At 47.3% G+C, this 21,731-nt stretch overlaps 1 protein-coding gene across 1 annotated transcript in view; it reads left to right on the top strand.

The window, feature by feature from the left end:
* SAAL1 (serum amyloid A like 1) overlaps window positions 1-5,754 on the top strand; it is a 165,567-nt gene extending 159,813 nt beyond the window's left edge. Inside the window, exon 13 of the mRNA XM_073604111.1 lies at window positions 458-5,754. Within this exon, the coding sequence (XP_073460212.1) occupies window positions 458-550 (93 nt within the window). The 3' untranslated portion in view covers window positions 551-5,754. The remainder of the gene's footprint in view (window positions 1-457) is intronic.
* Window positions 5,755-21,731: the final 15,977 nt, after the last annotated feature.

Raw genomic sequence — 21,731 nt, 5'->3', positions numbered from 1 at the left:
CTCTCATGCACATCGCTGGATCGAGATCAGGCTCAGCTAAGTGTAAAGCAGGGCTGGGGGGGGGGGGACCTGCACACAGAAGGTTTTATACCTTATTGCACAGAATGCATTAAGGTTAAAAAAAAAAAAACCTTCTTCATTTAGAACCACTTTAACATCCTGGTGCCGGGGCCAGAGAACTGGCCTTGGTGAGGACGGAGCTGGGTTCCTGGACAGGTAAGTGTTCTTTTATTAAGTCAGCAGCTACAGGGTGAAGAACCACTTTAAACCCTTTTTTTAAAAAACAAAGATTGCGTGCCGCCCCAAGCTGTGTGCTCTGCAGCATTACTGGTACACTTTTATGGCACTGACTTCTGTAAACCTGCCGTAGTGAGAAGTCACTTTCTGTGCCCGAAATCTGATATTTTCCGGTACTGGTTGCGTTCCGCTTTGGCTGATGTTCTCTTTGTACTTGCAGGTGAACAGTTTTGTTGGGGTGTTGGGAGAAGCGGACCCAGACTTGGCAGAGACTCTGCGGAAAGAGATTCCTGCACTGAGAGACGAGTGCTAAGAGCGCCCATCCTATGACCCGTCAACTGACCACCTGTCTGTAAGAGCTGCCTGCAGGCCTCGGTGTAGGGACATCACCTCCTGGGAACAGGTCTCCACATACCTGTCCTATCAGGACCTAAAATCTGGCTCTGCATCCAGTCCTCCGCTGTGGGTGGCTGTATTCATTTTCCATTTTCAGGCTTGTTTCCCTTTTAATTTTCACCAGGTGATCCTGCCAGCAAGACACTTCCTGTCCGAGGGTGACAACACTCACTCACTATAATGTATTAGGCAGAAACAAGATATTTCTTCAGAACCCTGTCCCTCTTCTATTACCCATAACCTAGAGGGACATGACTCTGTAGTCATCAGAGATTAACATAACTGATAACATTCAGCACAGACAGAGTACACAGGAAGTTTTAGCTCCCATGATTTCTGGCAGTGTTTTTTTTTTTTTTTTTTTTTTTTATTACCCATCAAACATAACAATTGCTTTTGATGGGTTATTTAAAAGACTCACATTGGAGCAAATAAGAGAAGCTTCTTGTTATAGTTTACTGTACATACGCTTTATGATGGTGCAGTATGGTGAGACACAGCCTACAACCGGAGCTACGTTATTTATATTCCCTGCAGTGAACAAACCTAAATGTTTACTGCCACCTACAGGCTGCTTTCATGTGAAATGATAATAATCTTATGAAATGGCTACAAGTAAAGCACATCAAAGTTCTAAAATTTTAACCTTTTTAAACTTTTTATTTAGTTTTTGGATGAAGTAGTGAGGGGGTTAGAAGCCCAGCCGATTATTTATTGCTAAGTGATACTTTAGCGATGGGCGTTTATTTTTAATCGATGTTGTGCTGATAGTGTATCTGTGGGGCATCTGGGTGATATATGGACCGTTCTGTGCATCGCGGAACTACCATGAAGACCATGGGGATGTAAAGACAATGCGTAAATCTGAAATGAAAGCGCCACATTGGAATGTTAGAGTCCAACGTAAAGTTTTATTCCAAACATTAATTGGGTACAAGATCCAACGCGTTTCGGCAGGCATACATGGCCCTGATTATCGGGACTTATGAAAATGTGAAATCCATGCCAACTTGGAATGTGATTTTTATATATATATGTATGATGTGTATCAAACAGCAAACAAGTGTGCAGCATTTAGCAGCCCCCGATCAATCTCTCATAGGCCCCGATGAAGAGCTGCGTGGCCCCTGAAATGTGTTGCCTCTTATACCCAATTATTGTGCTTATGTCAATGTGAGATCTATTCATGCGGACTTGGAAAGTGGTTTATATGTGATACATTTATATATAATATATATATATATATATATATATATATATATATGTATAATGTCTATCCAACAACAAACAGGTGCAGCATTTAGCAGCCCTCTGATCAATATCTCTCTGGCCCTGATGAAGAGCGTTGTGGCCCCTGAAATGTGTTGTCTCTTGAGCCCAATTAGTGTGTTTATGGAAATGTGAGATATAGTGATATGTATGTATGATGTGTATCCAACAACAAACAGGTGCAGCATTCAGCAGCCATCTGATCTCTTGTAGGCCCTGATGAAGAGCTGTATGGCCCCTGAAAAGTGTTGTCGCTTGTGCCCAGTTAGTGTACTTCTGGAAATGTGAGAGCTATTCATGCGGACTTGGATAGTGATATATACTGTATATGTATGATGTGTATCAAACAACAAACAGGTGTGGCATTTAGCAGCCCTCAGACCAATTTCTCCCTGGCCCTGAAGAAGAGCCGTGTGGCCCCTGAAATGCATTGCCTCTTGAGCAGTTAGTGCGCTTCTGTTAATATGAGATTGGACAAATATATATATATATATATATATATATATATATATATATATATATATATATATATATATCTATATCAATCAATATCAATATATCTATATATAATGTGTATCCAACAGCAAACAGGTGCAGCATTCAGCAACCCTCTGATCTCTCGTAGGCCCTGATGAAGAGCGGCGTGGCCCCTAAAATGCGTGGCCCCTAAAATGCGTTGCCTCTTGAGCCCAGTTAGTGTGCTTATGGAAATGTGTGATCTATTCATGCGGACTTGGATAGTGATATGTATGTATGATGTGTATCCGACAACAAATCGTTGCAGCATTCAGCGGCCCTCTGATCTCTTGTAGGCCCTGATAAAGAGCTGCGTGGCCCCTGAAAAGCGTTGTCACTTGTGCCGAGTTAGTATGCAGACTTGGATAGTGATATAAGATGTTTATCAACAACAAACCGGTAGGTGCAGCATTTAGGGCACTTTCACACTGATCCGCTGCAAAAATGCGATTTTTACCAGGATTGTGGTCCAGTTTTGAAAGGATGTGACTCAAAAACTGCCCCAAAAACTCGGACGAGTTTTTGCTGCATTTTTTTAATTTTTTTTTATCGCTTTCAATGAAAAGGCGCATTTTTGATGGTTTTTTTTTTTCCGCTCCCCAAACATGGCAAGATGCTGCAAGCAGGATTTTTTTTGTCCACCGCATCGGAAGCGCACCGCTCCAGTGTGAACACATTCATTGATTTTTTTAAAGGGAAGCATTTTCTTGAGTTTTTCAATGTGCTTTTTTAAAGCGTTTGAAAAACGCCTCAGTGTGAAAGGGCCCTTAGTAGCCCACTGATCAATAACTCTCTGGACCTGATGAAGTGAGGTGTGGCTCCCGAAACACGTTGCCTCTTGTAACCCAATTAACTTACTTTGGAGTCTAATATTACAGTGTGTGGGTTCGATTTCTTATTAAAATCAAAGTATTTATTGCTGTGTGTGTGCCTGCTGGAGATTTTCACCCTCTTCTTTTTATTTTTTGATCATTGTCACCAGTCCAGAAAGTGATTGGGGGAAATCCAAAGTTTTACAGCTGTCACCGGGACAGGATTGGAGGAAAAACCTTTCAATGGGGACAGCGGCTTCCCTCACTTTGTAGAGATTTTTGTTCGCCTTCCTGTTGTTTTTCTGGAGCAGTAAGTAAATCTTCCCAACAGGAGGCAGCCAATGACAGAACCTGGTTTGGTGATTTTTTTTTATCATTCATCACTTCATCCAAAATAAAAAACAAGTTTTGGCTTCAGATATACTTTTCATTCACACTGAATGTGGCTTTGAAATCGCGCGACTTCACATGAAATCACACGATGTCAAAGCCGCATGTCAGTGCGACTTGGCTGACATCTGTGCGATTTCATGCACCAATGTCTATGCAAGTTGCACCCGAAGTCGCTACAAATAAGGCAGGAACTATTTTTTTTTTCAAATCGATGTGGCACCGCGATGTCGGCGTTGCACCACCGATTTGAACAGTTGCATTGCCGGCAATAGGGTGCGACTTGTCATGTGATTTGGACCTGTAAGTTGCACCGTTGTGAACAGGGGCTACTGTAACAAGTTGGTTTGCACAGTCCGTTAATCAAACCTGTTTTGCCACTTTAGCGATACAGTATTACCTTGGATTACGAGCATAATTTGTTCCAGAAGAATGCTTGTAATCCAAAGCACTCCTATATCAAAACGGGTTTCCCCATAGGAATCAATGGAAACTCAGATAATTAGTTCCACAGCCACTGCTTGTCTATGCAGTACCGCATGTGGCCAGAGGTGTGGGGGGCGCTGCAGATGCTTGGAGACACTCAGGAACAGAGTGTCTCCAGCGCCCCCCACACCTCTGGCCAAATGCGGTACTGCACACCCCAGCGGCTTGAATCCTGCTTCTCTTGTGAGACAATGCTCGCAAAGCAAGTCAGGATTTAAAAAAATAAATAAATAGCTTGTATTGCGAAACGATCGTAAAAACCGCGTTACTCGCAATCCAAGGTTCCACTGTATGGGGATCTGTATATAAAACATTTGTTGGACAAATGCTACACACCTTCATGCAGTCTATAATAGATTTATTCGTGTGATCATCCGCTCCTTCTAGTGGCACAAAATCTATCAGTTTTCTGAAATGCCTCAAGGAGAAAACCTACCGTGTTTTGTCCACTAGATGGGGCTGACGATCTTAGGAATTCATCTATTACAGAAAATACGGGGAGAATTCGTCAAATGTGTGTATCATTCGTCCAGCGAATGTTTTATGATTAGACCCCATAGTGTGTGATAGTCTGTGGCCATTAAACGTGTTGGTTGACTGATCTAACCAAGCTCCATCATACAAGTATTCGATAAGCGGGGCTTACCTCAAAGGGCCAGTCCACCCACCGCTCCTTTCTGGTGACCATACCCATCTGATTGTACAATCTCCTACCCACAACTGATGAAGAGGCCTGCAAATACACATACAAATGGAATGGATTGTTTAGATTTGGCACAGATAATTCATCGTTTTGATAAATCTAAAGGAGGTTGTATTGCATGGTTAGCTTTAATGTTACATGCTATACCAGGTGACCTCCCAGGCTCCGCCCCCACAGCTGAAGGCTCACCAATATGGCCTATAGACCAAGCATGGACGTCTTAGCTTCAGTGCCACATTCTCCAGTCTTCTGATCTGAAAAGAGAGAGATACAGACACAACAAGGAAATCCTTTCACTGGTATTCACACAGAACACAAAACAATAGCTTCAGGTGGACATACCCTTTAAGTACTTCATTGCCTATCCATGACTGAGTCGGTCAGACTAGAATCCATGAGGGTTGATTTACTAAAACTGGAGAGTGTAAATCTGGTGCAGGTCTGCATGGTAGCCAATCAGCTTCTAACTTCAGCTTGTTCAATGAAGCTTTGACAATAAAACCTAGAAGCTGAGCTGCCCCAGATTTTGTACTCTCCAGTTTTAGGAAATTAACCCCCATGTGTTGGCCAGGCCATGGTGCTCTAGGGCAGTGGTTTCTCAAACCTGTCCTCAAATACCCCCCAACGGCCCATGTTTTGGGAATTTCTCTTAAAATAGCTCTCCAAAATACCAAGCCATTGACTCAGATTTAAAACACCTCTGCAAGATAAAGGAAAACCTGAAAACATGGCCTGTTAGGGGTACTTGAGGACGGAGTTGAGAACCACTGCTCTAGGGTGAAGAGGCGCTTGAGTTTCTGTTTAGTTCCTCTTGATAAAGGTCCACCACTCTTCACTCTTGTGACCACGCGACTACTACAGACCAACATTGGACTGTTATCTGCGTTATAACGTTCTTTGTGATGGTTTGTTACCAAAAATAAAAATATAATTTTGTACTTTTTATCTGATTTGTTTTTATTCCATGAAAAATCGAAATGTAATTGGGCTGATGGGTGAAATAGATTCCAGCTGCTAGCACACCTATAGACCTCAATGGTTAACCACTTCAACCCCAGAGGGTCTTACCCCCTTCATGACCAGGCCATTTTCTTTTGCGATACGGCACTGCGTTATTTTAACTGACAATTGCGCAGTCGTGCGACGTTGTACCCAAATAGAATTGACCTCCTTTTTTCCAAATAGAGCTTTCTTTTGGTGGTGTTTAATCACCTGTGCAGCTTTTATTTTTTGCGCTATAAACAAAAAAAAAAAGACAGACGATTTAAAAAATAAAAACAATATTTTTTACTTTCTGCTATGAAATGTCCAATAAAGAAAAGTAAAAAAAAAAAAAAGAATTTCTTCATCAATTTAGGCCAATATGTATTCTGCTACGTATTTTTGGTAATAAAAATCCCAATAAGCATATATTGATTGGTTTGTGCAAAAGTTATAGCCTCTACAAACTATGGGATATTTTTATGGCTTTTTTTTTTTAATTTTTATTTTTTTTACTAGTAATGGCGACGATCAGCGATTTTTAGCAGGACTGCGACATTGCCCGTGGACAAATTGGATAATAACTGACACTTTTTGGGAACCAGTGACATTATTACAGTGATCAGTGCTACAACTATGCACTGTCACTGTACTAATGACACTGGTAGATAAGGGTTTTAACACGAGGGGCGATCAAAGGGTTAGGTGTGTCCCTAGGGGGGGTGCTTTCTAACTGTGGGGGGAGGATGGACTGACTGGATGAACAGAGAGATCCGTGTTCCTGCTTAGCAGGAACACAAGATCACTGTATTCATCCCTGACAGAGCAGCGGTCTGCCTTGTTTGCATCGGCAGACCGCCGTTCTATCTCACTGGGGCGCGACCGCGGGTGGCTGGCGGGCATCCCGTCCGCCAGACCCACCATTTGGCTCCCGCTCTGGCCAATCAGTGCACGCACCCCCGATGGCTATTGCAGGAAATGACGTACAGGTACGTCGTTTCGTGCAATAGAGCCGACCTGCCGCAGTATATGGACGGCGGCCTATCGGCAAGTGGCTAAACAATTCGCATAAACAAATGCTGCGCTAGAGCTTTCTTTTGGTGGTATTGGATCACCTCTGCGGTTTTTATTTTTTGCGCTATAAACAAAAAGACCGACAATTTTGAAAAAAAAAAAAAAAAAAAAACATTTTTCACTTTTTGCTATAATAGACAAAAAAACAAAAAAAATAAATAAATTATTTCTTCATCAGTTTAGGCCAATATGTATTCTTCTACATATTGGTAAAAAAAAATCGCAATAAGCGTATATTGATTGGTTTACGCAAAAGTTATAGCGTCTACAAAATAAGGGATATATTTATGGCATTTTTATTATTATTTTTTTACTAGTAATGGCGGTGATCTGCGATTTTTAGCGGGACTGCGATACTGCAGTGGACAGATCGGGCACCTTTAACACTTTTTTTGGACCATTGACATTTATACAGCGATCAGTGCTAAAAAAAATGCACTGATTACTGTATAAATGACACTGGCAGGGAAGGGGGTTAACACTAGGGGGCGATCAAGGAGTTAAGTGTTCCCTGGGAGGTGTTTCTAACTGTGGGGGGAGTGGTCTGACTGGGAGTAGAGAGAGATCGCTGTTGCTGATCACTAGGAACAGATGATCACTCTGTACTCCCCTGACAGAATGGGGATCTGTTTGTTTACATTGACAGATCCCTGTTCTGGTTCTCTGTGGAGCGATTGCGGTTGGCCGGCGGGTAACGCGGCCGCGCTTATCGGCTCCCCCGCTGTGCAGCAGGCGAACGCCAACTGTAGCTGTTAGAGCCGACGTACAGCTACAGCGATTTGCAGAAACAAGCCAATCTGCCACAGTGTATTAACGGCAACTGGTTGGCAATCGGTTAAAGGGGTGGTCAGCGGGTAGGGGTTAAAGTGGTTCTAAAGTCAGAAGTTTTTTTTTTGTTTTTGTTTTTTTTTTTTAATCCTAATGCTATAGATATAGATAGATATATATATTCTCCTTCTGTGTGCAACAGCACCCCTAATGCCTACCTGAGCCCCATCTCGATCCAGTGATGTTAGTGATGCAAGAGCCTCAATTGTCCAGAACTATTTCTCCTGATTGGCTGAGACACAGCAACTGGCGCCATTGGCTCCCGCTGCTGCCAATCAAAGTCAGTGAGCCAATAAGGGCAGAGAGGGGGTGGGGCTGAGCCTCCGTGTCTGAATGGACACACAGAGCAGCAGCTTGGCTCGGGTCCCCCCCCCCCCACACATAGCAAGCTGCTGACATCTGGGCTGCTCTGTGCAAAACCACTGCACAGGGCAGGGAACTATAACATGTTTGTTATTTTTAAACAAAAAAAAAGCAAGACTTTAATATCACTTTAAACATGCTTACCAGAACAATTTGACCAAATTTATTAAAATAAGTCAAAGTACTCACATGTATTAAAAACAGACAGCACATATAAGAAACCAGCCGGTCCCAGGAATGAAGCAGGCTGCTTCCAAACTCCAATTCCGTGATGACGTCACAACCATTGGATCCATCCTACGCGTTTCGTCATAAATTACATCTTCTGGGGCACTTTCTTGTTCAAATTGTTTTGTTCCATGAACTGTTAAAGTGTAGGTAAATCAAAATGTATTTATCCGTATGTTTGGCAATATGGTTAGTTTTCTTATGCAAATGGTTTTCTTGTGGATCTCTTGCAAGGTTTCTTAGTTGGAGATCCAATAACAGCAACAGTTCCTGTTTCAGGCGGACAAAACTTGGCCTTTGCCTTGCAGTTAGCATCAGCGTTGTCAGCCTGCTGTGAACGTTACTTCAGTTGGTTGTCGGGCTCCCTATCAGATCTGCAGAAGGCATGTGAAGATTTTATAGGGAGCCTAATTGCCAACTGAAGGAATTGTTACAGCAGGCTGATAACACTGCTTCTAATTGCAAGGCAAAGGCCCAGTGTTGTAAATTAAAGTGATTCTAAAGCTAAAACTATTTTTTTTTAATCTTAAAGCATTCTCTGCATCATGGTAAGAAACGTTTTGCCACTTGCTGTGCCCTATCCCATACCCCCCCCCCCCCCAAAAAAAATTTTTTAAATGACCCGAATCCTGTATTGATCCAGCGCTGTGCCTGGGTGCAGATCTTCTCCACTCTCTTTCCCCACAGGATGTTCATTCAGGAGCAGGAGCCATTGGCTCTTGCTACTGTCAGTCAAATGCTGTGAGCAGAGAGTGGGGGTGGAGCCAAACCACGGTGTGTGTGTGTGTGTGTCTATAGATACACACAGCCCAGCTCAGGAATGAGCCTGCACCTCTGGCCCTATAGCAAGCGGCTAGCTATGGGGGGGCAGACACAGAAGAGGGAGGAGAGTAGAGTGCTGGAGGGGGACCCCATAAGAGGAGGTTCGGGGCCATTCTGAGCAATACCATTGCTCATTGACATCACCTCCTTACACGTTACGTCACTTCCAATTTCGGCTGTCCCATTCCCCAGCTGCTGTGGTTGAGCAAGTTAAGGATACTTTCACACTGGGGCCATGCCGCTTTAGCGGTAATCCCCACTAGCTTCAGCGGCCAAAGAAAGGGTCGAAACCGCCCGTGTTGTGGCACTTCCTAGGCGCTTCGGAAGCGATGCCCATGCATGCCAATGGGCAGGGGCGATTTAGGAGTGCTGTATACAGTGCTCCCAAACTGCCCCAAAGATGCTGCCTGCAGGACTTTTTGTAACGTCCCACAAGCGCACCGCCTCAGTGTGAAAGCACTCAGGTGTTCAGGCGCCGTTTATAGCGCTAAAACGCCTTTAAACCGCCTTCAGTGTGAAAGGGGGCTAAAGGAGCATGATCTGCACACCATTAGCTTCAATGGCCAGCAGGTGAAACAACGGGGGGTCTAATAGAGCCCTGATAGTTCATTAAAGAGAACCTGTCATAGCAAAACATTTGGTGAAAAAAAAAAGATACCCAAGCCCTGACCCCTCCTTCACAGCATTTCTGTTATATAGACAGGTGCTCTTTATCGTGCCCACAGCATTTCCCTGTTCCTTATTGCAGGCCCCTCAAAAGTCATCAGAGCGGTCCCAGATCAGACGTAATCTGTTATTCTGTACACGGCGAGATTACAGGTAAATCCGGTCGTATCACAATGTAGGCTGAGAGTTTTAATTAGCCCGGGGATATAATATAAGGTGGTCTAATTAATCCCCCTCTGCCCTCTGTTTGTCGTCTGACTTGTTTTGGTCGCGGTGGATTAGGATCCTTGCAGAGAGCTCTTTGTTAATCAAATGATTGAAGAGCTTCATGGCCATAAATCCTCTTTGCACCCCATGCTGCTACTAACAGCCTGTCCCCGGTCACAGGCGTACTCTTCTATTGGAATAAACCAGGCGTAATGTGTCCCATCAGCCCATAAAAGCATTAGATAGTCCCAGAATATTACAATACCTGGGTTAGGTTGTGGCCAGCTGGAGCAATTTCTACTTTTACCCAATATATTCACGTAGAAGAAGACTTGTGTTTTTGGCTGGCGTGCATTAATAGGTTTCTTATACCCCATTATCTGTATTTTGTGTGATGGGCACACAGGCTTCTGTGTTTAATAGAGATGTGTGTTAACTTGCTGGCAATGCTTCTTTAAAAATGGAGATGAAAAGGTAAAAAAATACAACTGAACACATGGAAAACTTCCTATATGGAATAACAGGGAAATGCTATACAATGAGAAACCACATAAATAAGTATTTGAAGAGGAACTCTAATTTAAAGAATAAAAGATACCTGGAAATAGTAAAAAATCGAAGCTGCTTTTGCTGCAATGATCACCTCCAACATGGAGCTGTCCCTGGCAGTAATTCCCGGCCACCACTAGGTGCCGCCAGTCTTCTGGGTTAAATGTCTGGTTTCATTCCAGCCACTACACTGAGCACCAATGTAAAGGGGGACACTACGGTGAGCACCAATGTAAGGGGGACACTACGGTGAGCACCAATGTAAGGGGGACACTACGGTGAGCACCAATGTAATGGGGGGGTCATAGACATTGAGCACCAACGTAAAGAGCCACTGACCATTAATATAAAGGGGCATGACACTGACCACCAATGTGAAGGGGGATAGACACGGACCACCAATGTAAGGGGGTCACAGACTTTGACCAACGTAAAGGGCCACTGACCATGAATGTAAGGGGATACGACGCTGACCAACCATATGAGGGGGGGTGCTACACTGACCACCAATGTAAGGAGCCAGGACCAAAAATGTGAAGGTGACATGACACTGACCACCAATGTAAAGGGGAACACTACACTAACCACCAATGTAAAGGGGTCACAGACACTGACCACCAATGTAAGGGGCCACTGACCAAAAATGTGAAGGTGGCATGACACTGACCACGAATGTAAGGGGCCACTGACCAAAAATGTGAAGGTGGCATGACACTGACCACCAATGTAAGGGGGGTACTACACTGAGCACCAATGTAATGGTGCTGTCATAGACATTGAGCACCAACGTAAAGAGCCACTGACCATTAATATAAGGGGGCATGACACCACCAATGTGAAGGGGGGGATAGACACGAACCACCAATGTAAGTGGGTCACAGACTTTGACCAACGTAAAGGGCCACTGACCATGAATGTAAGGGGATATGACGCTGACCAACCATATAAAGGGGGTACTACACTGACCACCAATGTAAGGGGCCACTGACCAAAAATGTGAAGGTGGCATGACACTGACCACCAATGTAAGGGGGGTACTACTACACTGACCACCAATGTAAAGGGGTCACAGACACTGACCACCAATGTAAGGGGCATCTGACAATGAATGTAAAAGGGCATGACACTGACCACTAAGTTAAGGGGGGCACGACACTGACCACCAATGTAAGGGGGGGGGTACAGACTTGACCACCAACTTAAAGGGCCACTGACCATGAATGTAAGGGGGCATGACACTGACCACCAATGTAAGGTGGGTACTACACTGATCACCAATGTAAAGGGAGGAAAGACACTGACCACCAAGGTAAAGGGGCCCCTGACCTACAATGTGAAGGGGGCACAGCCACTACACTGGCCACCAATGTAAGAGGAGCACAGACCCTGAATGTAAGGGGGCACAAAACTGACCACCAATGTAAGATTAGATACTACACTGACCATGAATGTAAAAGGACACGACACTGACCACCAATGTAAGAGAGGTACAGACCATGAATGTAATGGGGCACGACACTGACCACCACCAACTGATCACCAGTGTAAATGGGCACTGCAATTTTTATGGTTCACATTTTTTCTGACCATTAAGATTTTTACTATTTATTTTAATATTATTATTGTAAATAATGTTCTTGGATGGAGCAGCCCGGGGTGCAAATACCCGAGTACTTCACATCTATTATTGATTCTTCTATCCTCAGCTCATTGTTCTGTGAGCTGTAGATGTAATAATTACCAGCAGAGGTTCCCAGATTCCTGGAGGTTATTTTAAGGGTTCCTCCATGTGCAAAACGTTGAGAAATGCCGCTCTAGCCCTTCCTTACAAAAAACTAGACTGAGCCTGGAGATGCTCTCTAATGTTAGGGCGTACGGGAGGTTTTAGTGATTGGGTTTAATATAAACTATAACCCACAAATAAAGGACCTCACTGATAAGGAGCAGAGGGCCTGGTGGCCTGTGCACTGTGGGCACACGGGCGCAGCCCCCCCCCAATCCATGCGCCCGGCCCCTTTCAGGACTCCGGACGCATGGATTCCTATGGCGGGGGTGGTACTTTTTGAAGCACCTGATTAGAGCCAGAGGCTTCAAAATAGGGTGGGCTCGGTGCGCCCTGATCGTCCCCCCCCCCCCCCCCCCCAATTGTGTGACGATAGCGAATTAATTTTTGCTATTTTCACACTAACCTTCCTGCCCGCCAATCAGGAGGCAGGGCGGCAGACCTGTTTCCTGATTGGCTAAAGCGCCAGGCCACCCTATTGGGTGCCTGGTGCTTAGGAAGAGAAGTGGAGGAGCTGCTGTGGTGTTGCCAAAGCCCTGCTTGGGAGGGGTGGGGGTGTGTGCTATCGCCAGAGCCGTGCGGGGGTGGGGTTGGGTGCTGCCAGAGCCGTGAGTGGGGGGGTCAGTGGGCACAGTGGCTGCAAATGATGGGCACAGGTGGCTGCGTTTGGGCACAAGTGGCTGCATATGACGGGCACAAGTGGCTGCATATGACGGGCACAAGTGGCTGAATATGACGGGCACAAGTGGCTGAATATGACGGGCACAAGTGGCTGAATATGACGGGCACAGTGGCTGCGTTTGATGGGCACAGTGAGGCTGCAATTGATTGGGGGGGGGGGTTCAGTATTTTTCAGTTTGTTTGGGCCCCCCAAAAAATATTTTGAGCACCAGCCGCCACTGCCGGCCACAATGTATCATCTGAGAAAACAATACAATAAAAATGAGTGTGTGATGCTTTCTAAGCAGACCTTCTGTATCTCCATCCACAGAGGGCGATGGTGAAGGTTATACAAGAACTGTCACTTTTCTCAGCCTCTCAGCTGTCTATCAGACAATGTTGAGCTCACCGGCTGTGTTGAGGTAAGAGGCTCTTCTTATGTAGATTGTGAATAGTACAGCTGGTGTAATCGCATTACAATCCCCGGCTGCAGAGGGACACGTGCGCCCGGACATCGCTGGCCTCCCACTGCAGAGGATCAGAGAATAGAATCCCCATCATACTGTGCAACTTGTGAGATCATTCATCTTCTGGGTAAAACCAATGTACACCCACCCGGATGACCCTTAAGCCTCATACACACGATCCGATTGTTGGCCAACCGAGCGTCAGACTTTTGTCCGGAGGGCGTGTGCCAGGATCTTGTCTTGCATACTAACGGCACACAATTGTCGGCCAACAAACACGAACGTAGTGGCGTACTATGTGGAATTTCAGCTCTTGAGCGCCGCCCTTTGGAGCCCCTTCTGCTAATGTCGTGTTTGGTGAGCATTGATTCCGAGCATGAGTGTTTTGTACTTTCAACTTTTGTGTGACGGACTTGTGTACAGACGATAGGAAAATCTGACAACAGACCGTTGTCCGCCGAAAATTTAATAGCCTGCCATCCAACATTTGTTGGCTGAAAATTGGACAACATCAGTGCAGACTATCAGTGCCCCAGCAGTGCCATCTATCAGTGCAGCAAATTAGTGCCTCATCATCAGTGCCACCTATCAGTGAAGCCTATCAGTGCCCCAGCAGTGCCCTCTATCAGTGCAGCATATTAGTGCCACCTATCAGTGCAGCCTCATCAGTGCTGCATATTAGTGCCTCATCATCAGTGCAGCTTATCAGTGCCCACCATTGCAGCCTCAGCAGCACACATCAGTGAAGGCGAAAAATTACCTGTTTACAAAATTTTATAACAAATTATGAAAAACATTTTTTTTTTTTTTTTGTCTTTTTTTCATTTGTTTAGCAAAAAATAAAACCCCCCAGTGGTGATTAAATACCACCAAAAAAAAGCTCTATTTGTGTTTTTAAAAAAATGATAAAAATGTCCTATGTGTACAGTGTAGCATGACCGCGCAATTGTTATTTCAAAATGTGAGAGCGCTGAAAGCTGAACATTGGCCTGGGCAGGAAGGGGGATGAAAATGCCCGGTAGGCAAGTGGTTAATGCATGCTGCAGATTTCAAGTAAATCCTCACCACGTGAAACCACCCCTTTTCGGTTAAAAATAGAACGGAAAGGCAAAACATTTGTGTACACATACCAAAAAGCATTACAAATACCTTTTCCTCCTTTTAAAAAAAAAAAAAAAAAAAAGATCACATACCCTCTGTTCTCAGCTGTATAAGAGCTGGGGGAGGGGCATCAGCAGTACACTGGTTTTCCAAGTGAATGGCTGTGCAGAGTGGGTGTGTCAGGACAAGTCTGATCATTGGAGGAGGGGCAGGCTGAGTCCCCGACACAGCCAGAAAACTGACCACACTGCTCTCATGCCTAGCGTGGTCAGTTTTTAATAGGAAAGCAGAGGGACTGGCAGGAACACCAGGGATTTCACAGGAAGGAAGCAATACAAAAAGAACAGAGTGGGGGGGGGGGGGTGTGAATGTACCAGGCGTGTTGGATCATCAGCTCCATCTAGTGGACATTATACTGTATTTTCCTAATTGGGATATTTCAGGAAATTGCTCCAATATGGCCACTAAATGGCACTGGTGATCCCAGGAATGAAACCTATTATACAAATTACGGGGATTATTCGTGACGGCTGTGTGAATGCTTGAGATGTTCACACAGCAATTTTTTCTTTTTTTTTCTTTTAATAGACCTCCTGTGTCCAACCAGAATAAAGAAAGTCCAAGTTCCTAAAACCTGCCAATCATTCCGGCGCTCCTCTCATCTATACAATGTTTTCCTCTCGTCTCTTGGAAATGACTCGCTGTTTTACATGTTTTCCTCGCCGTACGTGACAAGTGCGTCGTCCGCGGTTTGTTTTATGTCCCGGAACAAGGACATCGGTTTACACAGAGCCAGCGATCAGTTCCCGGCTGAGCTCTGCATGTAAAGATCCGGGAGCGATCGTTGTGTTGTCCTGGTTGTCATGAGGAGTCGTCAAGTCTCGTCTTCTGTATACATAAGGAGCCGCAGCCTCAGCATCCACCATCTGCCTGACCCGCCGATCGACGGAAACGCTTTGTCAAATACTTTAATAAAACCACAAATATCATTTCCTCCCTTATCTACTGTCAATAGGAGGATATTGAAATTCGCGGTGCGCCGATCCGCAGGCGACAATGAAGACTCCGTCTTGCGGGCGTTTGTTTAATGAGACAGAGTCTGCTTTTATTGCGGCATCCAGCCGCGGCTTGTTTGGTTTGACCTCATCGGATTGGCTGGAAGTTTATATATCCTCTTCCAAGAAATCCCCGAATACAATGTTTCCAGTCGTCGTTCTGTCACTGATTTCTATTCAATTACATCCCTGACACCGCTTCCCATCCATCAATAATGGAAATGTTATCTATTATCAATGGGAGGCCTGAGCCTGGGAGATACACAACACCTCCCTGATAGAATCAACCACATCAGAGTCCCCCCTTTACATCAGAGTCCCCCCCTTTACATCAGAGTCCCCCCCTTTACATCAGAGTCCCCCCCTTTACATCAGAGTCCCCCCCTTTACATCAGAGTCCCCCCCTTTACATCAGAGTCCCCCCCTTTACATCAGAGTCCCCCCCTTCACATCAGAGTCCCCCCTTCACATCAGAGTCCCCCCCTTTACATCAGAGTCCCCCCCTTTACATCAGAGTCCCCCCCTTTACATCAGAGTCCCCCCCTTCACATCAGAGTCCCCCCTTCACATCAGAGTCCCCCCTTCACATCAGAGTCCCCCCTTCACATCAGAGTCCCCCCTTCACATCAGAGTCCCCCCCTTCACATCAGAGTCCCCCCCTTTACATCAGAGTCCCCCCCTTCACATCAGAGTCCCCCCCTTCACATCAGAGTCCCCCCCTTCACATCAGAGTCCCCCCCCTTCACATCAGAGTCCCCCCCTTTACATCAGAGTCCCCCCTTCACATCAGAGTCCCCCCTTCACATCAGAGTCCCCCCTTTACATCAGAGTCCCCCCCTTTACATCAGAGTCCCCCCCTTCACATCAGAGTCCCCCCCTTCACATCAGAGTCCCCCCCTTCACATCAGAGTCCCCCCCTTTACATCAGAGTCCCCCCCTTTACATCAGAGTCCCCCCCTTTACATCAGAGTCCCCCCTTTACATCAGAGTCCCCCCTTTACATCAGAGTCCCCCCCCTTTACATCAGAGTCCCCCCCCTTTACATCAGAGTCCCCCCCCTTCACATCAGAGTCCCCCCCTTCACATCAGAGTCCCCCCCTTCACATCAGAGTCCCCCCTTCACATCAGAGCCCCCCCTTCACATCAGAGTCCCCCCCTTCACATCAGAGTCCCCCCCTTCACATCAGAGTCCCCCCTTCACATCAGAGTCCCCCCTTTACATCAGAGTCCCCCCTTTACATCAGAGTCCCCCCTTCACATCAGAGTCCCCCCTTCACATCAGAGTCCCCCCTTTACATCAGAGTCCCCCCCTTTACATCAGAGTCCCCCCCTTCACATCAGAGTCCCCCCCTTCACATCAGAGTCCCCCCCTTCACATCAGAGTCCCCCCCTTCGCATCAGAGTCCCCCCTTTGCATCAGAGTCCCCCCCCTTTGCATCAGAGTCCCCCCTTCACATCAGAGTCCTCCCTTCACATCAGAGTCCTCCCTTCACATCAGAGTCCCCCCTTCACATCAGAGTCACCCCTTCACATCAGAGGTCCCCCTTCACATCAGAGGTCCCCCTTCACATCAGAGTCACCCCTTCACATCAGAGGTCCCCCTTCACATCAGAGTCACCCCTTTACATCAGAGGTCCCCCTTTACATCAGAGGTCCCCCTTCACATCAGAGTCACCCCTTCACATCAGAGGTCCCCCTTCACATCAGAGTCACCCCTTCACATCAGAGTCACCCCTTCACATCAGAGTCACCCCTTCACATCAGAGTCACCCCTTCACATCAGAGGGCTCCCCATTACATCAGAGTCACCCCTTCACATCAGAGGGCTCCCCATTACATCAGAGTCACTCTCTCACATCAGAGTCACCCCTTTACATCAGAGAGCCCCTCATTACAGAGTCACCCCTTCACATCAAAGGACCTCTCATCACATCAGAGTCACCCCTTCACATAAGAGCCCCCCATTAGAGGTCCAACCCATAACATCAGAGCTCCCCTTCACAACAGAGCTCCCCTTTATTTCAGAGCCCCCCATCACATCAGAGTCACCTCTACACATCAGAGGTCCCCTCCATCACATCAGAGCCTCTTATTCACATCAGAGGGCTCCCCATTACATCAGAGTCCCCCATCACATCAGAGGGCCCCCTATTACATCAGAGTCACCCCTTCACATCAGAGTCACCCCTTCACATCAGAGTCCCCCATTACATCAGAGTCCCCCATTACATCAGAGTCCCCCATTACATCAGAGTCCCCCTTTACATCAGAGTCCCCCCTTTACATCAGAGTCCCCCCTTTACATCAGAGTCCCCCCTTTACATCAGAGTCCCCCCTTTACATCAGAGTCCCCCCTTTACATCAGCGTCACCCCTTTACATCAGCGTCACCCCTTTACATCAGAGGGCCCCCATTACATCAGAGTCACCCCTTCACATCAGAGGGCCCCCCATTACATCAGAGTCACTCTCTCACATCAGCAGGCCCCCCATTACATCAGAGTCACCCCTTCACATCAGAGGGCCCCCCATTACATCAGAGTCACTCTCTCACATCAGAAGGCCCCCCATTACATCAGAGTCACCCCTTCACATCAGATGGCCCCCCATTACATCAGAATCACCCCTTCACTTTAGAGGTCCCCCTTCACATCAGAGGGCCCCCTATTACATCAGAGTCACCCCTTCACATCAGATGGCCCCCCATTACATCAGAGTCACTCTCTCACATCAGCAGGCCCCCTATTACATCAGAGTCACCCCCATTACATCAGAGTCACCCCTTCACATCAGATGGCCCCCATTACATCAGAGTCACCCCTTCACATCAGATGGTCCCCCATTACATCAGAGTCACCCCTTCACATCAGATGGTCCCCCATTACATCAGAGTCACCCCTTCACATTAGATGGCCCCACATTACATCAGAGTCACCCCTTCACATCAGAGCCCCCCCCCATCACATCTGAGTCACCCCCACACATCAGTGCCACTCCTTCATATCAGAGTCACCCCTTCACATCAGAGGTCCCTCTTCACATCAAAGGGCCCCCATTACACCAGAGTCACCCCTTCACATCAGAGTCCCCCCCTTCACACCAGAGCCACCCCTTCACACCAGAGCCACCCCTTCACACCAGAGCCACCCCTTCACACCAGAGCCACCCCTTCACATCAGAGTCACCCATTACATCAGAGCCAACCCTTCACATCAGAGTCACCCCTTCACATCAGAGTCACCCCTACACATCAGAGTCACCCCTTCACATCAGAGGGCCCCCTTCACATCAGAGTCACCCCTTCACATCAGAGGGCTCCCCATTATATCAGAGTCACCCCTTCACATCAGAGGGCCCCCCATCACATCAGAGTCACCCCTTCACATCAGAGGGCCCCCATCACATCAGAGTCACCCCTTCACATCAGAGGGCCCCCATTACATCAGAGGGCTCCCATTACATCAGAGTCACCCCTACACATCAGAGTCACCCCTACACATCAGAGGGCCCCCTTCACATCAGAGGGCTCCTCATTATATCAGAGTCACCCCTTCACATCAGAGGGCCCCCCATTACATCTGAGTCACCCCCACACATCAGTGCCACTCCTTCATATCAGAGCCATCCATTCACATCAGAGTCACCCCTTCACATCAGAGGCCCCTCTTCACATCAAAGGGCCCCCATTACATCAGAGTCCCCCCTTCACATCAGAGGTCCCCCTTCACATCAGAGGGCCCCCCATTACATCAGAGTCACCCCTTCACATCAGAGGGCCCCCCATCACATCAGAGTCACCCCTTCACATCAGAGGGCCCCCATTACATCAGAGTCACCCCTACACATCAGAGGGCTCCCCATTACATCAGAGTCACCCCTTCACATCAGAAGGCCCCCCATTACATCAGAGTCACTCTCTCACATCAGCAGGCCCCCTATTACATCAGAGTCACCCCTTCACATCAGAGTCACCCCTTTACGTCAGAGAGCCCCTCATTACAGAGTCACCCCTTCACATCAAAGGACCTCTCATCACATCAGAGTCACCCCTTCACATAAGAGCCCCCCATTAGAGGTCCAACCCATAACATCAGAGCTCCCCTTCACAACAGAGCTCCCCTTTATTTCAGAGCCCCCCATCACATCAGAGTCACCCCTACACATCAGAGGTCCCCTCCATCACATCAGAGCCTCTTATTCACATCAGAGGGCTCCCCTTTACATCAGAGTCCCCCCTTTACATCAGAGTCCCCCCTTTACATCAGAGTCCCCCCTTTACATCAGAGTCCCCCCTTTACATCAGAGTCCCCCCTTTACATCAGAGCCACCCCTTCACATCAGAGGGCCCCCTTCACATCAGAGGGCCCCCTTCACATCAGAGGGCCCCCTTCACATCAGAGTCACCCCTTCACATCAGAGGGCTCCCCATTACATCAGAGTCCCCCATCACATCAGATGGCCCCCTATTACATCAGAGTCCCCCCTTCACATCAGAGTCCCCCATTACATCAGAGCCACCCCTTTACATCAGAGCCACCCCTTTACATCAGAGTCACCCCTTTACATCAGAGCCACCCCTTTACATCAGAGCCATCCATTCACATCAGAGTCCCCCCCATCACATCAGAGTCCTCCCCTACACACCAGAGCCACCCCTTCACACCAGAGCCACCCCTTCACACCAGAGCCACCCCTTCACATCAGAGTCACCCATTACATCAGAGCCAACCCTTCACATCAGAGTCCCCCCTCCTCATCAGAGTCCCCCCCCCCTTCACATCAGAGACCCCCATTACATCAGAGTAATCCCTTCACATCAGAGGGCCCCCCATCACATCAGAGTCACCCCTTCACATCAAAGTCACCCCCATTACATCCGAGTCACCCCTTCACATCAGAGGGCCCCCCCATTACATCAGAGTCACCCCTACACATCAGAGGTCCCCCTTCACATCAGAGGGCCCCCATTACATCAGAGTCACCCCTTCACATCAGAGGGCCCCCATTACATCAGAGTCACCCTTTCACATCAGAGGGCTCCCCATTACATCAGAGTCACCCCTTCACATTAGCAGGCCCCCTATTACATCAGAGTCACCCCCATTACATCAGAGTCACTCTCTCACATCAGCAGGCCCCCCCATTACATCAGAGTCACCCCTTCACATCAGAGAGCCCCCTTTACATCAGAGTCACCCCTTCACATCAGAGGTCCCCCCATTACATCAGTCACTCCTTCACATCAGCGGGCCCCCCCCATTACATCAGAGTCACCCCTTCACATCAGAGGGCCCCCCATCACATCAGAGTCACCCCTTCGCATCAGAGGCCCCCTTCACATCAGAGTCACCTCTTCACATCAGAGGGCTCCCCATTACATCAGAGTCACCCCTTCACATCAGAGGCCCCCCCCATTACATCAGAGTCACTCTCTCACATCAGCAGGCCCCCTATTACATCAGAGTCACCCCTTCACATCAGAGTCACCCCTTCACATCAGAGTCACCCCTTCACATCAGAGAGACCCTCATTACAGAGTCACCCCTTCACATCAGAGGACCTCTCATTAGAGGTCCCCTTCACAACAGAGCTCCCCTTTATTTCAGAGCCCCCCCATCACATCAGAGTCACCTCTTCACATAAGAGGTCCCCCATCACATCAGAATCACCCGTACACATCGGAGGTCCCCTCCATCACATCAGAGCCTCTTCTTTACATCAAAGGGCCCCCCAATACACCAGAGTCACCCCTTAACATTAGAGGTCCCCCCATCAAATCAGAGGTCCCCCATCACAGAGTCAGAGGCCCCCCATCACATCAAAGTTCCCCTATACACGAGAGCCACCCATTACATTAGAGTACCTTCACATGTTCACAGCACCCTGGGGGAACTCAGATTGCACCTTATTGAGAAACACTGTCCTAAATTGTAGCAGTTTGTACAAGTTGGATACAATGCATTTCTTTCATACTCTACAAAATTACTATTTGTTCTATAAACAAGCTCATTTCTGATGAGGGATTTACCCCTTGTCTACCAGGGTACGTTTATAAACATCCTGGCATTCAAGGGGTTAAAGCAAGCACAAGGCCTCAAGGTACCTGCATTGCTGCCCATTCTTCTGGAGAGCCCTCTCT

The sequence above is a fragment of the Aquarana catesbeiana genome, linkage group LG11 (assembly GCF_042186555.1).
Source record: "Aquarana catesbeiana isolate 2022-GZ linkage group LG11, ASM4218655v1, whole genome shotgun sequence".
In the NCBI taxonomy this organism is placed as follows: Eukaryota; Metazoa; Chordata; class Amphibia; order Anura; family Ranidae; genus Aquarana; species Aquarana catesbeiana.
The sequence above is the reverse complement of the archived record's forward strand: the minus strand, read 5'-3'. Positions and strand labels throughout refer to the sequence as shown.